Source organism: Parasteatoda tepidariorum, chromosome 1 (genome assembly GCF_043381705.1).
Source record: "Parasteatoda tepidariorum isolate YZ-2023 chromosome 1, CAS_Ptep_4.0, whole genome shotgun sequence".
In the NCBI taxonomy this organism is placed as follows: domain Eukaryota; kingdom Metazoa; phylum Arthropoda; class Arachnida; order Araneae; family Theridiidae; genus Parasteatoda; species Parasteatoda tepidariorum.
The window spans coordinates 39,857,544-39,877,501 of NC_092204.1; the positions used below are offsets into that span (position 1 = coordinate 39,857,544).

Sequence of the window (19,958 nt, forward strand, 5' to 3'; positions counted from 1 at the left end):
GCCATAACAGGACACTCACAAAGGCATTTAATTTTTATATCCTGCATATTTTGGAGTTCAACAAGTGCACACTTAGATTTACTGACTTATGATGAGAAGAGGTGTAAAATGACAAAAATAGAACAGAGATTCTGGAAAAAAGGTGGATTCCATTAAGAAATTTTTTTATGACACTGATCTAGCAATAATTTGTTTATCTGAGAAAAAGTGAGCCCTAAAAAAAAGGAGTTCCATTTTTCACACCAACTCTTTTTCATGTAAAACAAGTGTCTGATTTCACTTTTAGAATAAAAACATACCAGTTTTGACGTTAATAAGTTTTCTTATTTCTTTTCTAGTGAAAGAAATTTTTTTAAAATCATGTGTTTGTCCAAATGATACATTCTAGAAAATAAATAAAAAGTTAGGAATATCAGGACAAAATATTAAAAGTCAGGACAAATAAGAACAGAATATTTTTTTTTATATCTACAAATGCTGTAAGTATCAATGGTTAATCTATACCCATGTTAGTTACCAAAATAAATAATATTTTTTCATTTTAAAATATATTTTAAAGTGAAAAATACTAAATGCTGCTTTTAAAAGAATAGTTAAAAGTAGAATTGGAATAAAAATAGCGCATTAAAAATGTAATTTTGTATTGTTGGTTTAAATTTTACACAGTGTTTGATGGAAAAAGAATTTTAAACTGATTACTTAACACAAATGACATTATATACTGAAGGTATGAAATTCAAACAATGTTATGAATTGAGTTAAACTGAAACAAAATTTTAAAAAAATGATTATATGGTGTCTTGGGTTATCAAATCCTTGTTTACCCAAAGAAGGTGAAGCCATTGAACAGCTCTGATTTAATTCATGATAACACTAAATTGAATAGAGATACGATAGAATTCTGAATCCTCTATACTCATAATGATAAGTGCACAAAAATATGAAATTTTTAAAACCTTAAAAAAGGTATAAAACAAAAATGTCATTTTTAAAGATAGTAAAAAACAAAACAAAAGGAATGCAATTTAAATGAAAAAAAAGGGCTGAAATATAGAAGTTATTTTGCATGTTTGGTTTATAATGAAAATTCAGAGTGTAAAATAAGAGAGTGAAGAATATGAACATGTGAGCTTAAAAAGAAATTTTTTTTTTACTAAATACGAAATTAATTATTTAAAAAAAAATCTATTATTTAAGGAAACAGAATTATACAAAATTATTCTAAAAAAAAGGTCTTTATAAAAAATTGCTAAGTTAATGTTTTCTTTTGTTAGAAACTGCCCATATAATTTTGTTATCTTATAATGTAAGGATGGGAGTAAGGAAATATAGCTTATTTTAAATCATTATTAAGATATAGTAAAATTATTTCTTTTCAGCTAATGAGCATGATTTAAATTTTAGAACTAATAAAACCTTGTTATTTCAGTTATAAAAACAATTACAGTTCCATTAAATATAAAACATAAAATGTATGTCTAATTTACATATTTAATAGCAATTTTATGTGTGTTTAACAGTGTACAAAATTTGGAATACTGTATTCAGAAATATGTAAGAGAAGGTAAGACTCGGTAAACCTCTCATTTGGGGGTTATAGAGTAAAAAAAACCATTGGGTAGGAGAAGAAATATAATAAACATATATAGATCAATGGACAGTTTCTAATGACATCAGAACATTTTCTTAAAATTACCTCTTCCTGTCGATAGCCAAATAACAATTTGTAGTTGCCAGGATGGCCAATGAGTCTATAAGAAAAAATTAGGTAAAGAAAGTTTCGAATGACAATATGAAGATATATATTATGAAAACAACATTTACTAGAAGCAAAATAATTATTATAAAATATTTACAGTTACATTTAGTTACTTACTTTCCTTTAAAAAATGCAATGTAAAAAATGGACGAATAGTAGTTAACAAATTGAAGCAGAAACATCTTCAGTGTGAGACTATCATCAAATTCAGTTTGTGTTCTATGAAGTTCTGGAGAAAAAACAAATGTTGGTTTTTCACAAACTATTTTAAAAGAAAATATTAAAATGAAATATTAATTACTATATATTACAGAGTACTTACCAAGCTCAGTGAGGTATGTGGCTATGCAAGTATAAAACTGGAAAAAATATGTATATAAAAAAGCTAGTTCAAAATTTAATCCTTTTAAATATAAGGTTATTAATGAAGTAACTAAACACATTATTTCCAACTATTTGGTTTGCTTTTATAAGATCGAGTTAATATCTTGAAAAAGAAAACAATTTATAGAAGTTAAATGATAAACTAAATATTTTAATGCTTACCTGATTAAATATCATTATGCAAACTAAGTTCAGCAAAGCAGCTGTTGTTGATGTTATGATGCTAGCAAAAGTGGATATTGTTTTATCTTTGCTGAGAAGAAGAGCAGCATTTACAGATATCCGGTATAAAATGACACCAGCTACTGCAGCTACCGCAACTGTCACCTTAAATATGATAAAGTTTTAAAAAATCACACATTCCTTTATACTTAACCAACTGAGCATTTGAGACATTTTTTTCCCAATCACTTTTCATCTACTGCAAAAACAGTTTAGTTTCCTCTTTGTTACTCAGTGAGAAAATTGCTTATGGGGAAGAAATTTTTATACAAGTTTTTCCAAATATGAAATGCTCAGTCAGTTAAAAAAAGAAAAACTAAGCAAATTTCTAAGTAATCTAACTATATCTTAATCAGATCCAGTGGTTAGAACTAGCATGTTACAAGTAACAAAACTACTCTAGTCACTACATTTTTTTCTCGTGGTTTGAAGTGCAATGGGCTATTTTTGGATAAAAGTAGTCTAAAGAGACGAAAGGAAAAATAACTAAAAATAACAACAAAGAAACACTAGTTTGAAGGGATTCCTGGGAACTACTTTTAACATATGTTTAGGAAACAAGGTTGAAATGTAATCAATTTTTCGAGTCTAATTGGTGCAAATCTTATGAGACACCATCAGCAGAAACAATGAGAATATGTCTCAGTCGCCAAATATTTTAGGTTTTATATAACTATTATGAATTATAGCTAATTTATCAATATAATTCACAACATATCTATAGCTTCAAAATCTAGGTTACACTCTTGATCAAAATTAATAGAATACATGCTTGTTATTTTCATAAAGAGGAACATATTTTGTTCTGTAACACTATGTGTACTTTAATAATTTGAGGAAATTAAAGAACTTTAAACATTTAATAAAGCTTTAAATATCTGACAATGTTCAAGCAGTTCTTGAATTCAATATTTATTGTAAAGAAAGACATAATAAATTGAAGGTTAAAAGAAAAAATTTGTGAAAAAAAAATTATTTATAATAATAAATTGGCTCATGTAAAAAGGGTTAGATATTTCTTTATAATTCCCTTGTTCAAATATGTCAATTTATTACTCTTACCTAATTTTTTAGATTTTTTTTCTATCAACTTATTTTGAATATATGAGTAAATTGAATTCTGTATCCTCTAGCAAAATTTGACTCCTAAAATAGTTAACACATCAAAAAAATAGTTACAGTTTCAGTAAACTACATTTGTAGCTAAGTAGTTGCTGTTAACTACAAAAGATAAGGGTACTTTTTCCGACAACTGGCTATAACAAATAGAATGCTAATAATGGAAAGTAAACAATGTATCTTAACTTACTAGTAAGAAAACTATTGATATAGACATGATTGAATATGGCAGTCGTTTTCTCCAAAATGGAACATATGGCTCATACATCTAAAATGAATAATGATTAAATAGTTTGGATTTTCAACACTTAGTATTGAAAATGTTCCTGAATTAGAAGTCAGTAAGTTAACAAATGAAATTAATATGACAGGTGTAATTTAGATGTTGCAAATTTAAGTGCAAAACAACTTACTCTTGTTATATAATTGATCTTCTTCTTCCTTTCATTAGCTAATCTAGCTAAATATTCTGGACGTGGATGCTCCTAAAAATTACGTGTTTCGGTTAATTTAAGTAAACATATGTACTTTACGATAACAATCAATTTCAAACATTTCTTATTAATTTAAATTTCTTCCAAGTTTACTTAGAGTTTCTACTTAGAGTTCACTTTTATTTTCCTCTAAAAAAATTTATTTTACTATATCTTAAATGAAGAAATAATTTGAGATACGCACAAATTTATTTGAAAGATTAAAACTACTTAAGCAACTTTTACATTGCAAGACATGTTTAAACTAAAATGGAAATTTTATAAAATTGAAAGAAATATCAACCCATAAGACTTACTTCAGAAGTGTCAAAACCAGTTAAATCCCACTTATGAGTGATATCTGCAGAATATCTTTTCCACAATTCTAGAAATACAGCACCTAAAATTTAAAATACAGTAACTAAAAAGAAAAATAGAAGACTATTTTTTTGAACAAAAATAATTACAAATTGTTATTTAAGATTAATATTTTGGTAAACACTTCATATCAAAACCCTCAACATTTACGATAAGAAATACATGGAAAAGAAAAAAAAATTATAGATATGGTTTAAAGTGAAAATAGTAAAATGCAAAAAATTTTTAAATCCTAATTTTTAGTCACAAAGAATAGCAGATTTAAAAAAAAGGGAGGCCTGATAATCGTTTTTTTCCCAAAATTTATTGAAAATATCTTATTAGGAACAAAGCTGCGAAAGAGAGGTAAGAAAATCATACATTAGAAGTTTTTCAATTGTTTAATTTATTTTTCATAAATCAATATTCTTTACCACTAATTTTTCATACATTTCCTTTCAGTTTAAAAATTGAGTTTTTTTTAAAAACAATTTCACGAGAAGATATTAAAATTAGTATTCAAGATATGATTATGAAGCAATGATAATCATAAAGAGAGAAGTAGAAAAGTAATCGCTTTAAAAGTTTAGAAAGAAATTAATAGAAAATTGTAAATACTTTAATATTTAATATTTTTGTGTTTCTAAAATTACTTTCCATAGAAAATAAATTACAGAAAAAATAGTCTTTATAACTTTACAAAAAATGTGACTCGTTATGTTATTGTACTGTGTTAAGAGATGCAGCTTGAAATTGAAGGGGAAAAACTAGTAAATTGTTGTTGTTTTAAGGCATATCTTTATCTTAGGTTAGGTAATTATTATTTATTACATAAAAATAGTTTTGTGAAAAAAAAGCTTTAATCAATTTTATGATTATTATAATAATAATGCCATATTTTTTTCAAAAGAGGAAAAAATATTAACCAACATCCTCATAAATAAATAAAGCGCTTCAATGCATGAAAAAAAAAAGAATTTTTAACCGAAAATACTCACATTAATAAGTTACATAAATTTAAAACAAGTAGAATGTTCTTTCATTTTCTTCCTAAATTCTGATAATTTATATTATCTTTGATAACTCAAAAAGCACAATAAACAAAACTAAGTGGTCCCTGTTTATATCAGACAATGTTAATTTTTTTGTAGTTAAGGCAAAACAAAGTAAGCCATATTTTTTTATCATACGAGGTTACTAAATCCTTGGTATGAAATCCCTTCCATTAGCATAAATTGTTTAAATCATAAAAATCTATTTCATTAGGTAAACAGTTTTTTTTATTATATAAAAACATATTTGCAAATAAGCAGTTCTTAACAACAAAAAAAAGGTTTTTTTTCCTTCCAAAATTAAGTCCTATGTTCTAAAGGCTTATTAGTTAGCTTAAAAAGTGAAGAATTAACAGCTTCTTAGAACACATACATACCCCATAGCGACATAAAAACTGCAAACAGTGCAGTAGCTCCATTATCCACAAGGTATGTAATTTTTCCAGCATTACACGATTCGCTTAAAAGCCAATAATGACACTCTTTATCACATAGAGGACACATAACTAATTGGCTATCGCATATTTCATTGCTGAAACATATGTTTTAGCATTAATGTTATACAAAATTATTATACATATGTTAAATGTTATACATATTTATATGTTATAAATATTAATATGTATATATATATCAAGAACGTAGATGAGGAAGGGGTTAGGGGTTCAGACACCCACATTGTAAATGGCTGTTTTTAATATTTTCTCAAACTATTCATTTTTTTAATAAAAAATATTTTAAATTTTTTCCCCTTCTTTTAAAGATTTGGATTGGGTAAAAAATAATACCTTAAAAATAATTTACCACGTCGATACAAGCCTCTTTATTTTTATTCAAGCAATACTCTGGAGCTGGTGGACCAAACCGACCAAATGGACCATCCCTCCCTATCATTCACTTACTAGGTTAATTGATTTTTTTTTTACTGTAAAAAAATAATAACAGTTTAAAATGCCCTTGCTTTATCTATTTTTATCTTGAAAGCAAAGGGGGATAATTTTTAAGAGACAATGTGGGATCTATAGGATGTTGAAGATAACCTTGTTTGTTTGCATTTGGTTATAAATGCTCAACAAGGTAAACTTTCAAGAATTTTTAGGGCACTTTTTTAGGATTGAAATAAGAGGTAACTAGTGGATAGAGTGTGCTCCAAGAGTGATCGCAATTTATAGGAACTTTAAAGAGGGTTCTAAAGGCAAGAAGCTTTTACTGTGATGCACTTGAATTTAGTTCAAACTTTCTGGTAGTCTTCCATTTAGTATATAATTTAGGTACATTTTTATTTTAATTTATAGGAATATTTTTTGTTAGCATTTCATTTAAATTTTATTAATAACTCTCTATCTACATTTGAATCATAACACTTCATTGTAAAAATGATTTATTTATTCATTTGGAGGTAAGTTTATATTTAATTCAATTATATATGAAATATCTAAAGGCAAAAATTGGACTAGATTTCAAATGCTAATTTATTTTCTAAATTAGTTCAGTCATTTTTATAATCGTTGCATTATTTTATTTATTACAAAATAAATAGTATTAAAAATAAAGGGATACTAAATTTTACAAAAGTAGTAATTCTAAACCCATAACTGTTTAAGAAAATAAAACAAATTTGCAAGATGACAACTGAAAATCTATTCTGATTTGAATACTTTTACATAGTGTATATATATATGAGATTAAAACACTTGACATGTTTAAAAAAGTAAAAAGGAGGTTAAATAAAATTATGAGTTATTTTAAAGTCAGTTTTATTGTCCTTGAAATTGGGCTGCAAAGAAATGTTACTTGAGAGCCATTTTGCGAATTGCAAAGAAAGTTTAAAAATAAAAGTGTTTTATGTTATTGATGCAGTCCTACATTTTTAACTTTTAAATTTGAACTTTAACATCAGCAATTGCTAAAAAGTTTTGATTTGAAGAGATATACATAATGATGGTAAGGAAAAATTTTATTAGTAGCAAATGATTATTTATTATTTCTGATAAGGCAGTCACATTAAGAGAAATAGAGAGTTTTCAATACTTATGACTACTTTGACATATATATATATTTTATACAAAATTGAATGAGATAAAATTATAGTTGATATAATTTATTCTACTTTTGTATTTTTTTCCTACATTCTAGTTTTGAAATTACAAAGGTTTTCTTTAAGTGCAATTCAAAAATAGTGCATTTTTTATATATAGAAAAATCATTTCAGCTTTTGAAATATTAGTTCTATTAATTTGTTTCTGATCTCATTCAACTACACGAGAAAAAAAACTTAGATAACAATATCCCACTCGTTTGTATAGCATACAATTACTTGTTTAGATGCACAAATCAGTGCAAATACAAAATTTTTATTTTTGAACATAAAATGCTTGTAACTTGTAAATTATTTGTCGATTATCTCAAGACTGGCCTCATACAATTTAACATGAAAAATTACATTGGAAAATATACATTACATGCTCAGGTAGTAATGTAAAATTCATACATAAGTGCGTGTGAAAATAAGTACTGTTTATACATAAAAATTCTTGCAACTTTTGAACTCTTTGTTCTAGTGACTTGTGTATAGTTTCATCTGATTTAGCCTAAAAGAATGTATATAAAACAATCTCTTACTTGTTTACATAGCTATATCAGTTGTGTAAATAGATACAATTAATTCTTTTTACTTTTTATGCATAAAAACCTTAGAACTTCTAAACTATTAGTCCGATCATCTCGGCATTTGTCTCACTCAACACAGTAAGAAAACACTCATCGCAAAATACACTTTTGCCTTGCTTGTCTAGAAAAAATTTAAATCTCCCTCTGAAATCATCACCATTTCTCTCATAAAAGGAGAAAGCATAAAGAGAAGAGTTTTTAGGTATCATTTAAAATAATATAATAAAGCCTTCTTTAGGAAAAAAAAAATTGGGTATTAATTTTTCAGAAGGGAAAGTCTAACTTTATTGCACTATGAGGAGATGGTAAAAGAAAACCGTATTCGTAATATTTTCTTCTAAATTTAATAGATTTTTTAATATAGGATGAAAATAAAATTAAGTTTAAATTTATTAATATGTTACAAAATTTTAAATCTTTAAAATATCAATGAAACATAAATATTTGGCACCAGTTTTACCTCACTTTAATTTTTCAATTTCGTATTTAACATCCCCGTGAAGAAATTATATCTATGTACTGATATATATATACATATATATACTATTTTGCTGAACAAAAGGGCTATATATTTTTATAACATATATTTGTAATATATATCAGTCATAATGCAAATATATATATAAGATTGGGTTTTGCAAAATTTGGGTTCATAAGTATATAATAATGTGTAACAGAAATTTAAACACCCAATATGTATATGATCAAATAGATTAACAATAAAATAATTTACATGATAATAAGTATGTAATTATAACTTAATATGACAAAAAATAAAAGTGCAGATAGAATTCAGACCTTTTTATGAGCATTCTTAATAATTTAAACAATTAAAACACTAATTAATTTATAATAATATTTATAGCAACAGACTACTACGGAAAAAAAAATGTAAACACAATAACAATTTATTTAAATTTTAATATAATCAACTACACTGTCTAACATGGATTTTATGTCTTTAAATTTTATCAAAGTTACAGACATTTTTAATTATTATTTATTTTAGATTGGTTTTCAGTAACCTACTAGAGAAATATAGTATTCAACCTGATTAACATAATCATATAACTCATTAATGAATTATTTAATGCGATAATTTTAAGACATATATTAAATTATGAAGAATTTGCTTTCTCAAAATGAATGCATATCATCATGAAAAACTAATGTAGTGGATAATTTGATATATATGAAATTATTATTATTATTTTTCTTACAGAGTAGCTATTTTTTTGCTTTTGTTTTGGAAGAAGTTCAAAATGTGTATCACTATCAAATATTTAGAAATCAAATAAATCAAAATTCATGATTAATCCTTGAAAAATATTACAACTATTCTATAACAGAAGTAATTTATTTTAATGATTTAATTCCTAAATAAGCAATAAAATAATGCAGCATTTTCAAATCAGGTAAATTTTAAAAATATAATTAATAATCAGCTAGGAGCAATGCTTAAATCATGTAAATGATTTCAACATTTATAAGGAGAAAAAAGCATTATCTATTCTATGGATACAGCAGCAAAGTAAGAGAGCAGTTCTTATATGAATAGAATATTGTTCAATAAATTTAAGTTGTATGTCTGATTCAGAAGAATGCTAGTTAGTTAAACATACCTCGGTACATTACTGTTTAATGTGATACAGCCATAAATAAAGCAAATCAATCCTACAATAGATGCTGGTATGAGCATATATGTGTAGAAACCAAGCCAAGCAAAGTAAAGTCCAATTTTTACTCCAAAGTAATGCCTGGAAAGAATATTTTTCATATACTTTTAAATAAGCAATGAAGTGAAGTACAAGTTAATATACAGTACAGAACCCATTGTCCGGAAATTAGAAAACCGGAAAACCAAAAAACCGGAACGAAATTCGATACATTTTCCGTGTATTCTAAACAAATTTTTTTTTTCCTCATAAGATTTTAGGATTTTTCTTTCTTTTTTGAAAGATGTTTACCTTACCATCATTTTGGAAATAATCATTAGTGTATTACTTCATCATTTTTTCTTCTTTTTAAAATTATTTCCAAAATTTTTCTTTTTTTTTAGTTGGGTTTAACAATAAAAAAACGGCTTTTTGTAACGATTCAGAAAACCGGAAAAATCAGTTATCCGGAATAGTGATGGTCCCGATCGTTCCGGATAATCGGTTCCCTACTGTATTATGATATAAATAATATTTTGTATGCATACTTAAATAGGCTAATGAAGAAGAGAAGAATAAAAATTTGAATTTTCCGGAATATTTTTAATGACATAGACCTAAAATATTTTTCATTAGGTATTTATAAATAAATTTGGTGAATAAATATTTAAAAAGAAAAAGTTACCTTTTTTTAAAAGAAAAGCTAAATAAACACGGCTTTCAATGCAGTACCTATAGCACTTTAACTGAAGGGCTTACTTTGCATAGTATATCTAAATTGATAAATAAATAGATTGAACTATTAATCCTTCACTTTGAACTAGAGGGGGAAAAAAAGAACCTTAATTTCTGAAAGAGTTAATCAATACATATTAGATAGTTAAATACAAATGTTGTTTTATTTATTTTATGACAGTTGATGATTTAAATAATGTTCATTTTGATAATGCAGGAATTTTAAGTACAACTCATAAGATTCTTAAGTGAAGTATTAGAACAAACCTGCTTCAATGGAAGACTTCTTAGAAGAATTTAATTCAAATTTGTGCATGGATAAAAAAACTTAAAAATATGCCATGGTTAACTCAGAAACAATGGGATTCTACAACAGGAACTGTCTGTATCACATAGGACCATGCAGTCATAACCATAGGTTAATTATAATCAAAACCATATAACTATATTACACATTTCTTTGACAGTCTCAAAACATATTACATATAACAAATAAGGGATATTGTAAGGAGAATTTTTAAAATAGTGAACTAGCAATAAACTTACTTAATTTCATCGAGTGGTTGTTTTTTAAAAAGGCAGGAGTACGATGCCCATTTCTTTATAAGAAACATTCTTGGGTTTTGAGGTGATTTATCTTTCAAGTCTCCCTTTAAAATATTTTAAAGTTAAAAATGGCAATGAAATCAAAATTAAAACACAAAAAAAGATACATACTTCATGTAATGGAAATGCAGCAGTGTAAATACCATCAGATAACAACTTTTTGATACCTTGATTAAAAAAAAAAATTATGCATTAACAAATTTAATACAACAAATATAAATAACAAGCATCAAATATATTACATCCAGATTATAACATTAGTACACTTTTATTTCTAAATCTTAAAAACATAATAAAATAAGATATGAAAGTAAACGCAATTTACATTATTCTATATGTTTTAATCTCAATTTTAAAATTGATACCAAAAGAAAATATGTGTATAATTAACTAGATATAATTATAGTCTAGTATATGTTAAATTTTTAACTTTATGATTAAGCAATTTATATATAATTCACATTAAAATTTAATGGAATGGGAATCATAACGCAGTTTCTGATGAAACTAAAAAAGAAACTACTTTCAAGAAAAATGCAGAACAAGGAAAAAGTTCCAATATTATTTTTAAAGAACTTATTTAGAATGAAAAATAAGTACAGTAGAAACTATACCATTATAGTATTAATATGTACATCTTTTGCAGCTTACCAAATCCAAACACATCTGTATGATCAACTGTGAAACTTTTACGCTTTAGGATAAACTGGACGATTCGTGATCTTTGGCACGGTGAAAAAAAATCCTCTTTTCGACGAGGTATCTGAAATCTAACATTTTTTTTTAAACAATAAGTTTAAAATACAGAGCAACAAAAACAACTTAGACAAAGTTAAAACCAAATATTGTTATCCTAATATATTTTAAACTTATTTTGCTTTGCTCGGAAATTGCGAATGGGCCTTCCAAAAGGACCAGCACTCAGAGCAGAAAATACATTTGATTCCAATAACACTTGAATCCAATGAATTTTTCCATTGATCCAATTTCGGTTTTTTCACTTAGTCTTAGAGACAAGGGTTTGTGCTAAAACCTATAAGACTATGGCATCCCTAAAAATGTATTTTTTCAAAGACATAATATTAGCAAGTAAGTTCGGAGGCCAATGGCAGAAAAATTTTTGACTTGTTTACGGCTCTGTATTAACTATATAGTATCACTTTGAAAATTTATAAATATTCAGTTATTTTTGTTGTGTAAATATATTAATTACATTCTTACATAAAGTTAAAAAAAGTAATGTTTATTTGAAAGATTTTTGCAATATTTTAACAAGCAATAAAAATTGTGATGATTTTTTTAATACAAAATTTTACATTATGTGTTTTATGCCTTTTATTGAAGAAATAATAATATTTAAATTTAAAAAAACCAAACTCTTATGATTTATACAGTAGTAAATGTGGTCAGTTTATCAATGTTTTCTTCAAAGACATTAATATCAAAGGCTAATATGTTAATCATAATTTTAAGAGTTTATAGACAAGCTGAAAATAAAAAGTTGCGACATTTTAGTAATGTACAAGAAATAACTAGCAGAAATTTTTTTCTTCAAACAGTTTACTGAGGAAAAAAACAACATTTATATATCTACATAAAATATTGATTTAGAAAAAAAAAACTTACAAATATTCTTTATCTCGTGAATAAACAGTTGAAAAGCGACAGTCTTTAAACCGCAGCTTATATGTATCAGCATGGATAAGGTCTGAAACACTTTGAGCAAAACCTGTCATACGACTGAACAAATTACGAAAATAGTATTTTGAGAAGTCGAAGTCAGGTACCTAAAAAATTAATTAGACATTACAACTTAAAAAATTATAAAAAAATTAAAGCCACTTCTTGTTTTGACTATAAACACATACTTAAAACAACTACCGATATAACATCTAAAAAACCAATAGAACAATTTACAAAAAGTTTTGTCCGGATATTGCTAGCCCATGTCATTATCATGTAAACTTTGATGCTGATACTTGGTTGACAATAATTATTATTTTCAAATTATACCAATATATACAAAAAAAAGAAATACTGCAAATCAAAATACCGGATAGAACTGAGTTCTACTTCCTATTCCTTCTCCTATGTAATTAAAAAATCATGTTATACATCTAAAGATAAATGATTAATGCAAAAATACTTACTGTTTGTTAATAAACTACACAAATGTGAAAAGTAACTAAAAAGAGACAAACTTTACAGATTTTACCAGTTTTGCACAAGGCATATTGAAAGGATAGTGTTGGCAGCAAATGTCTGCTTTAAAATTTCACCTTTTTTTTGCCCCCTCTCCTGACTAGTTTTAGAAACAAATGGTTCCATTCAAACAAATGGTCCTCATTTTTTACTAGGCTAGATAGCCTTGAGCCTACTGCATATTTAGAGAAAGGATGTGACCACAAATGTAGAATTCAGAGTAAACAGAGCATATATTAGACAAATTTTTGTGTTGATTATTTTGGTGAAATCAACACATTCTTACTAGTCTTAAGTTTTATAAAACAGGTGATAGTTTGAACAAATAGTTAAATTGTATAGATAAAAAAATAAAAGTTATAAACAATTTAATTTCAAATTGCTTAAGCAATATAAGTAATACACAAATAAAACTTCAATGAGAAGGTGTCAATATTTCTAGTACCACAAAATGAATTTAGGAGTTAGATCAGATTAGTTTCTATTACTAACACTTCAGAATTCATAACTAGATGAAGAAAATAATAAATAAATAAAACAACATAGCAAATGATACTATCATTGTTTAGTCATTCTTACATTAAGATTTGTTGATAACTTACATCTATCAAAATGGTTCCAACTCAAATTCAGAAATAAAATTTACTGAGTTTTTCCAGGAAAACACCAACAAAGTTTGATGTCACATTTTTCCTATACATGTCAATATATGTCAGAAGCATAATAATTTTTATTTCATAGGTAAATAATCTTATTTTATGATTGAAAAAGAGTGAAATATTCACAAGGCAAAGGTTTAAATAGAGAATTTATAGTACGCAAGTACATACATTGTATTTAGAAGCAATGCTTAGTAATAGAAAAAATTAAAAAACTTAATGTAAAAGTTTATTATTAGAATCATACCATTCATATAGGTATCCTACTTGCCATTAAGTGTGAATACATATTGTTAATGTGAGTCATTTTCCAGTTTTGTTTCAGAACTTCTCAAGATTTGAGCAAAAAATGCATTAAGGCCCCTTATGTTTTTCCAAATTCAAATACCCTGGCAATTATTTCAAACCCAACAAGCACATTTTTTAGGACTGTTTATTTAAAATATGCATTACAAAAAATAATTTTATATTAATATTCTTCTATTTTTTCAAATATAACGAACACTTGTATCCATAAACAATATTTAAAACTTAAGTATTTTATAAACAATGAATAGATATTTGTTAGCAAACCTAAATACGACCTATTTAAATTTTAAAAAAAACAGACATTTCTATAAATGTTGAACTTTTTAAGTTTTGCAGAATAGTTACAAAATATATCCATTTGTGTGACCAAATTTACCACCAGGTACAACATCACAATATATTGACAACATACCCAATAACATACTATGAGAAACTTGTAAAAAATTTTAAAAAAAGGCAAGAAAGTTTTGCACGCAAAGTCTTAATAAGAAAGCAAAAGGAGTCCTTATTTTATGCAGGCATTGGGAGATCTATGGAAAAAAAAAAAAAAAACGCTAGAAAAAATATTTCATAAGTCTACTTTTCATGCATCAGATTTTCTAAGAAAATTTTTGTATGTTAATGTAGAATTATGATTAGTTTTATTATATATTTTAGCAAAACATCTGCATCAAAACAATAAATTTGTGCTATTATCTTCATATTCGTTTGTTGTCAGTGCTCCATTAATTCACAGTGTGAAGAAAGGTTTGCTATAAAAAATAATAATTAATAAATAATAATAACACCATTTCTTATTTAAATCTCCTTTGCTTAGGCCTGAATTAATGGGATTTGCGTGTAGTGGCTTTAATGCCAATTGATGTATGTCCTTCATTTCATTTCCTTTAAAATATTTGTTTTATAAGTATTTTGTCCTTTTTTAGATTTAACTCTGACACCGTTTTGAAAAATGATGTGATACTTTAAGTTATACCACTTGTGAATATAAAAACAAGATTTTTTTTTTCAGTAAAGACTCATTAGCAATACTAATGCAAAAAACAATGTGAAGAAAGTACCAAATCATTCATTTACACTAAGTACATTTACGTACTTTCATATAAGCTTTATTCACGTTTTTTCCTTCAGTCTACATAGCACGAAAGCATGCCCTTTCTTTTGTTAGATATTCTTTAGTAATAATTTATATTGCAATTTCTTATTTTCATTAACTGTTACTTTTTACTTCATTTTAAAATATCAGGCCAATATAATCATATCCCTTACAACTAGCATACTCAATTACATGCATTTTTATGTTAGATGATTTTAGCAAAAATTTCTAATTTCAGAATAATAAACTCAAAATTATAAAATTTAATGTAGAAAAAAATACTTTTCATTATAAAAAATGACTGAAATAATAAATCATGGTTCAAACTAATTAAATTTTTAAATGGTATTAATTGACTATCAAGCAAAAAATAGTAGATTGTACCAAAGCAAATCAGCGAATGTGTTCACAGGTTCAGCACCTAAGAATGACAACAGTATATCACATTCAAATTTAGGATCTACTGAATAAGAATAGAAAAAACTTAAAAAAGTTGTTAGATTTATAATCCAAACTAATAAAAAAAATGTCTAGAATTACGGCTACTATAACAATAAATCTATAATGAAAAAAGTTTCAATGACTCTTGTTTTACTATCCTTCTCTTTTGTTTACAAAATCCTTCAAATTCAAAACTTAGTCGAGTCTATTGTCTCAAATTCACATGACAGACTAGAATTTTCTAGATTACCATTTTTAAAAATAATTTACTAGAGTGTAAATAAATAAAATAAAAAAAAATGAAAAAAAATTAGTCTTAAAATGAACAGTTCTGCAACAGGTTAGGAAATTAAACAGTAATTTCAATTAAAAAAGTTCCTGTTAATTCCATATAAGCAGTAAAATATTATTTAGTAGCTTAATGAACAGTAGTGCTTCGTGCTTCCGTACCGCAGGTCCTGGGTTCGATCCTTGGGCCGGGCAAGGTTGACTCAGCCTTTCATCCCTTTGGTGGGTCGATAAATTAGTACCAAGCATGCTTGAGAACTACAACCTGGGCGTTTCGCGTTCGGCTGATCACCTAACTGGAACATCTGCTCCTGCACCCCAGAGCCCAAGAAAACTGAGATGGGCACAATAGGCCTTGGCCCTCTATGGGCTGAGTTTAGTTATTTTAGTTTAATGAACACGTACATGAAATGGTTATATATATCAAGCAAGAAATAAACTAGAATATTAATCAAAAATATTTTTCATTCAGGTATGAGGAAATGGGGAAAAAACCATGCTTACATTAGAGGGAGGTCTTGCACACACTTCAAACAAGCTCTATGAAAAAAAAGGTTGATTAATAAATTGTAAGTATTTAATAAATATTTATAGCAATATGATTCTGAAATATAATTAAATAAATTTTAAAAATATAAAACTCACCATTTAAGGCTTAATAAAGAATAATAATAACGAGTATTGAAAAATACCAATTTTGTTTCCAATTTTAATGCAAATCTCAATCAGATTGAGTAAAAATATAATCTTACCTCTTTCATAGGCATTTTGAATTTCAAAATTTCACCATATCGACTTAGAACCTCCCATGGGCAGTGAATTTTTACAAACACTAAACCAGTTTCTTCCTGTGAAATTACACAAAATAAGATATAATAAAATTTCAGGATGATTAAAATTAATTAATTATCACTCTCACACATTCAGATTCTTTCTATTTCCAATAATTTTTTAAAAAAAATTCTCATAATTGTTTGATGACATAATAATAGGATTCAATGTATTCAAATAAGGAAAAAAATACATTAAAACAAATTCACTTTGCTGCCAATCGCAACACAGTTGATATAAAAACAAAACAGAATAATAGTACACAGTAAAAAAGGTTAAACTACAATTTGTAACAAATGAAGTAAATGTTAAGTTATTGATTCCATTTTGCAAACAATATTATCATTATTGAAAATCTAAAATTATAATTATGGAGATATATGATTTCCTTAAAACAGAAAAAGATGATCCTCCAGTGAAGTTACAGTATGCTACCTGTTCTTGACTCTTGTAAGATAAGAATTATAATTTTTTTTAAAAATTAAAATGAAAAAAAAATTAAAATAGCTATAAAATTATAAATTAAAATAAAAATTATTGGAAACAAACTATTTCACGAAATATAAATTTGTAATTTATTTTTTTACCTGATACACATGTTCTAATTCAAGACCTTCCTCTTTTAGATTTTTTTCGAAAACTGCACGAGCATTAACAAATTGATCTGAATCTTCAGAAGGATCAGTTGAATACACAAGAACAAAATCTATTCTCTTTAGCCGATCATCAAAAAATACGGCAGATTCCTGTAAAAGTACAAGAAATTAAAAGAAAATCATGTCACTTACCCAACATTAAATTAAAATAAACTTGCAAATGGACTTAAAGATGTAAAATAATTTATGATGGAAGGCTTGAAAATGTTGAGGATAAAAAGATTCTGCTGAAGAAGTTGATGTATTTATTTTCAAATATCCATACTTAATTCCAAGAATCAGATATGTTAAACAATAAAAAAATATTTTATTTATGAAAACTACTGAGTTCCAAAGTAAAGAGAAGAGTTAATTTTTAAATAAAAATAAATTATTAAATATAATAAATTTTGAAAGTGGTGGGGAGTGTGTGGCTGCAGGGGTAAATCCCACAGGACTCCTTCGTCCACCAAGAAATTGAAAATGCGAGTATCATGTATAGCATAGTTATAGCCAAGGAAAGTTGAGGAATCCATATATTGGCTATTAATTTATTTAATTTGTTGCCAAAGTTCTTTTTCTTACCCTTACACATTTAAATGTGTTGGCGGAAAAGAAAGTGTGAGAAATAATAACGAACTTTAATTAAAGCAAAACATTTAGTAACCATATAATGTTTTTTAAATTCTATGCTAATGTGTTAGGCGGGACTCTAAATCTCTAAAAATAGATTTTATTCTGCAGTCAATTCAAGGTTGGGGAATTACAAGATTATTGATTATATTAATGATTTTTATTTATTGAGAAAAGGATAAAATAAGATAATAATGAAAATGAAAGGAAATATGTTATGCATATTTCAACATGACATCAACAATTTTTAATATTTCATAAAAGTTTAAAAGCTTCTTAAAGTAAAAGCCTTTCCATACATTTGATTAATTTATTATCTACTATACATAAGTAGTAAATAAAAAAAAGAAGATAAAATTACTTACTATTGATAATAAGGATGAAGTGTCTAAGCCATCCAATTTACTAGATGATAAATAATCTAGCTTAATGCATTCATGACTCTTTGCATATTTTCCTGCACTTCGTAAAACTAAAGTATCAACTTTTGAAGAAGTCTCACTGAAAGGGGTGCCATAGCTTTCAGATAATTTGCCATCAGGTGTTGATGGTTCTTTCAATTCATTATTCAGATTCAGAGATGGGTAAATAGAGTTGTCATTTTTTTTAGCATCATTGGAGTTGGGTGATAAGTTTTCAGCACTGAGATATATGCTTTCTGAAATTATGAAGAAAGAACAAACTTAGCAACATGGAAGCAAAATGTAGCTATTTAGACAATGATTGACAATTGTCGGTGTTAACTAAAAACTTCATAAATCTACAGGGTATTTCTAACTAAATAAGTATTCAGATTAAACCAACCCAGCAACTTTCCAGCAGCAATTTTCCAAATCTGGAAAGTACAGGGCGGAAAAAAAAAACAGACCACCCAGAATAACTTATGATCTAATGATTGAACCTTCACGTTCTAGGACTGATTCTTAATGGTTTGAGGGAATAGCCTTAAATATGCTTATTCATTAATGCAGATGATATTTTAAGTTCACACGAAACACATTAGTTATTTTAGGTTGACACAAAGAGTGCAATTTTACAGGGCAAAATACAAAATATGCACAAAATCTGTCTTAATAGTTTCTGAGAAACTAAATTTTGAAAAAGTCGCATTTTTAAAATTCAATTTCTCAACCATTCAACGGATTTTACTAAAAATTTTCCATTTTGCCCTGTAAAAATACATTGTTTAAAATCATGTAAAAAAATTTTATACCTTACAATTAAAATTTTTTTTTGACTATCACAAAATAAAGTAACAAAAGATAGTAAAAACTCACTAAAAGTTGATTCTGCATGGAATTATGCTTGTATGTTTGGCAAAATGAATTTTATAATTGCATGCATATTTTTTTTTAAATTTACTTAAATTATTTTCGAGATATGGCGAAATACACAAAAAGTAAAATTAACATAAAGGGGTTACAACTTTGGACCACTCTCCTGACCCAACTCTTGGGACCATATTTCTCAGATTGCGGCTATCCCCTATATTTTGGGGTCAGAAATCCGAATCTGTCGAAAAAAGGTATGTTTATTCTGAGAAAGTATGTTTTTGCATCTGATTTTGTAACTTAAAATATTGTCTGCACTAATTAATTAACATATTTGAGGTCACCCCTTTAAACCTTTCAGATTTAGTCCTGGAACGTGAAGATCCAACCATTAGATCAAAAGTTATTCAGGGTTATGTGGTTTTTATTTTACACACTGTACATACAAACAAGGTTTGTGCATATTTACATTGTATGTATATATATTATATTGGAATCAGAAATAGTATATACATGGGTATGTACATTAATTCTACGTACATAAAAACTTGTATGCCTATA

At 26.4% G+C, this 19,958-nt stretch overlaps 1 protein-coding gene across 4 annotated transcripts in view; it reads right to left on the reverse strand.

Annotated features, from left to right (window-relative positions):
- LOC107448363 (anoctamin-5) overlaps positions 1–19,958 on the reverse strand; it is a 43,333-nt gene that overhangs the window by 15,503 nt on the left and 7,872 nt on the right. For all 4 annotated transcript variants that reach the window (XM_071179039.1, XM_043038943.2, XM_043038945.2 and 1 more), the window contains exons 3-19: positions 18,492–18,784; positions 17,446–17,604; positions 16,780–16,875; positions 16,532–16,567; positions 12,659–12,819; positions 11,684–11,802; positions 11,144–11,199; positions 10,973–11,076; positions 9,659–9,793; positions 5,744–5,898; positions 4,275–4,357; positions 3,898–3,969; positions 3,675–3,752; positions 2,306–2,470; positions 2,082–2,118; positions 1,877–1,988; positions 1,697–1,751 (exon numbers count right to left, since the gene is read on the reverse strand). In XM_071179039.1, the coding sequence (XP_071035140.1) occupies positions 1,697–1,751; positions 1,877–1,988; positions 2,082–2,118; positions 2,306–2,470; positions 3,675–3,752; positions 3,898–3,969; positions 4,275–4,357; positions 5,744–5,898; positions 9,659–9,793; positions 10,973–11,076; positions 11,144–11,199; positions 11,684–11,802; positions 12,659–12,819; positions 16,532–16,567; positions 16,780–16,875; positions 17,446–17,604; positions 18,492–18,784 (1,916 nt within the window). The remainder of the gene's footprint in view (positions 1–1,696; positions 1,752–1,876; positions 1,989–2,081; positions 2,119–2,305; positions 2,471–3,674; positions 3,753–3,897; positions 3,970–4,274; positions 4,358–5,743; positions 5,899–9,658; positions 9,794–10,972; positions 11,077–11,143; positions 11,200–11,683; positions 11,803–12,658; positions 12,820–16,531; positions 16,568–16,779; positions 16,876–17,445; positions 17,605–18,491; positions 18,785–19,958) is intronic.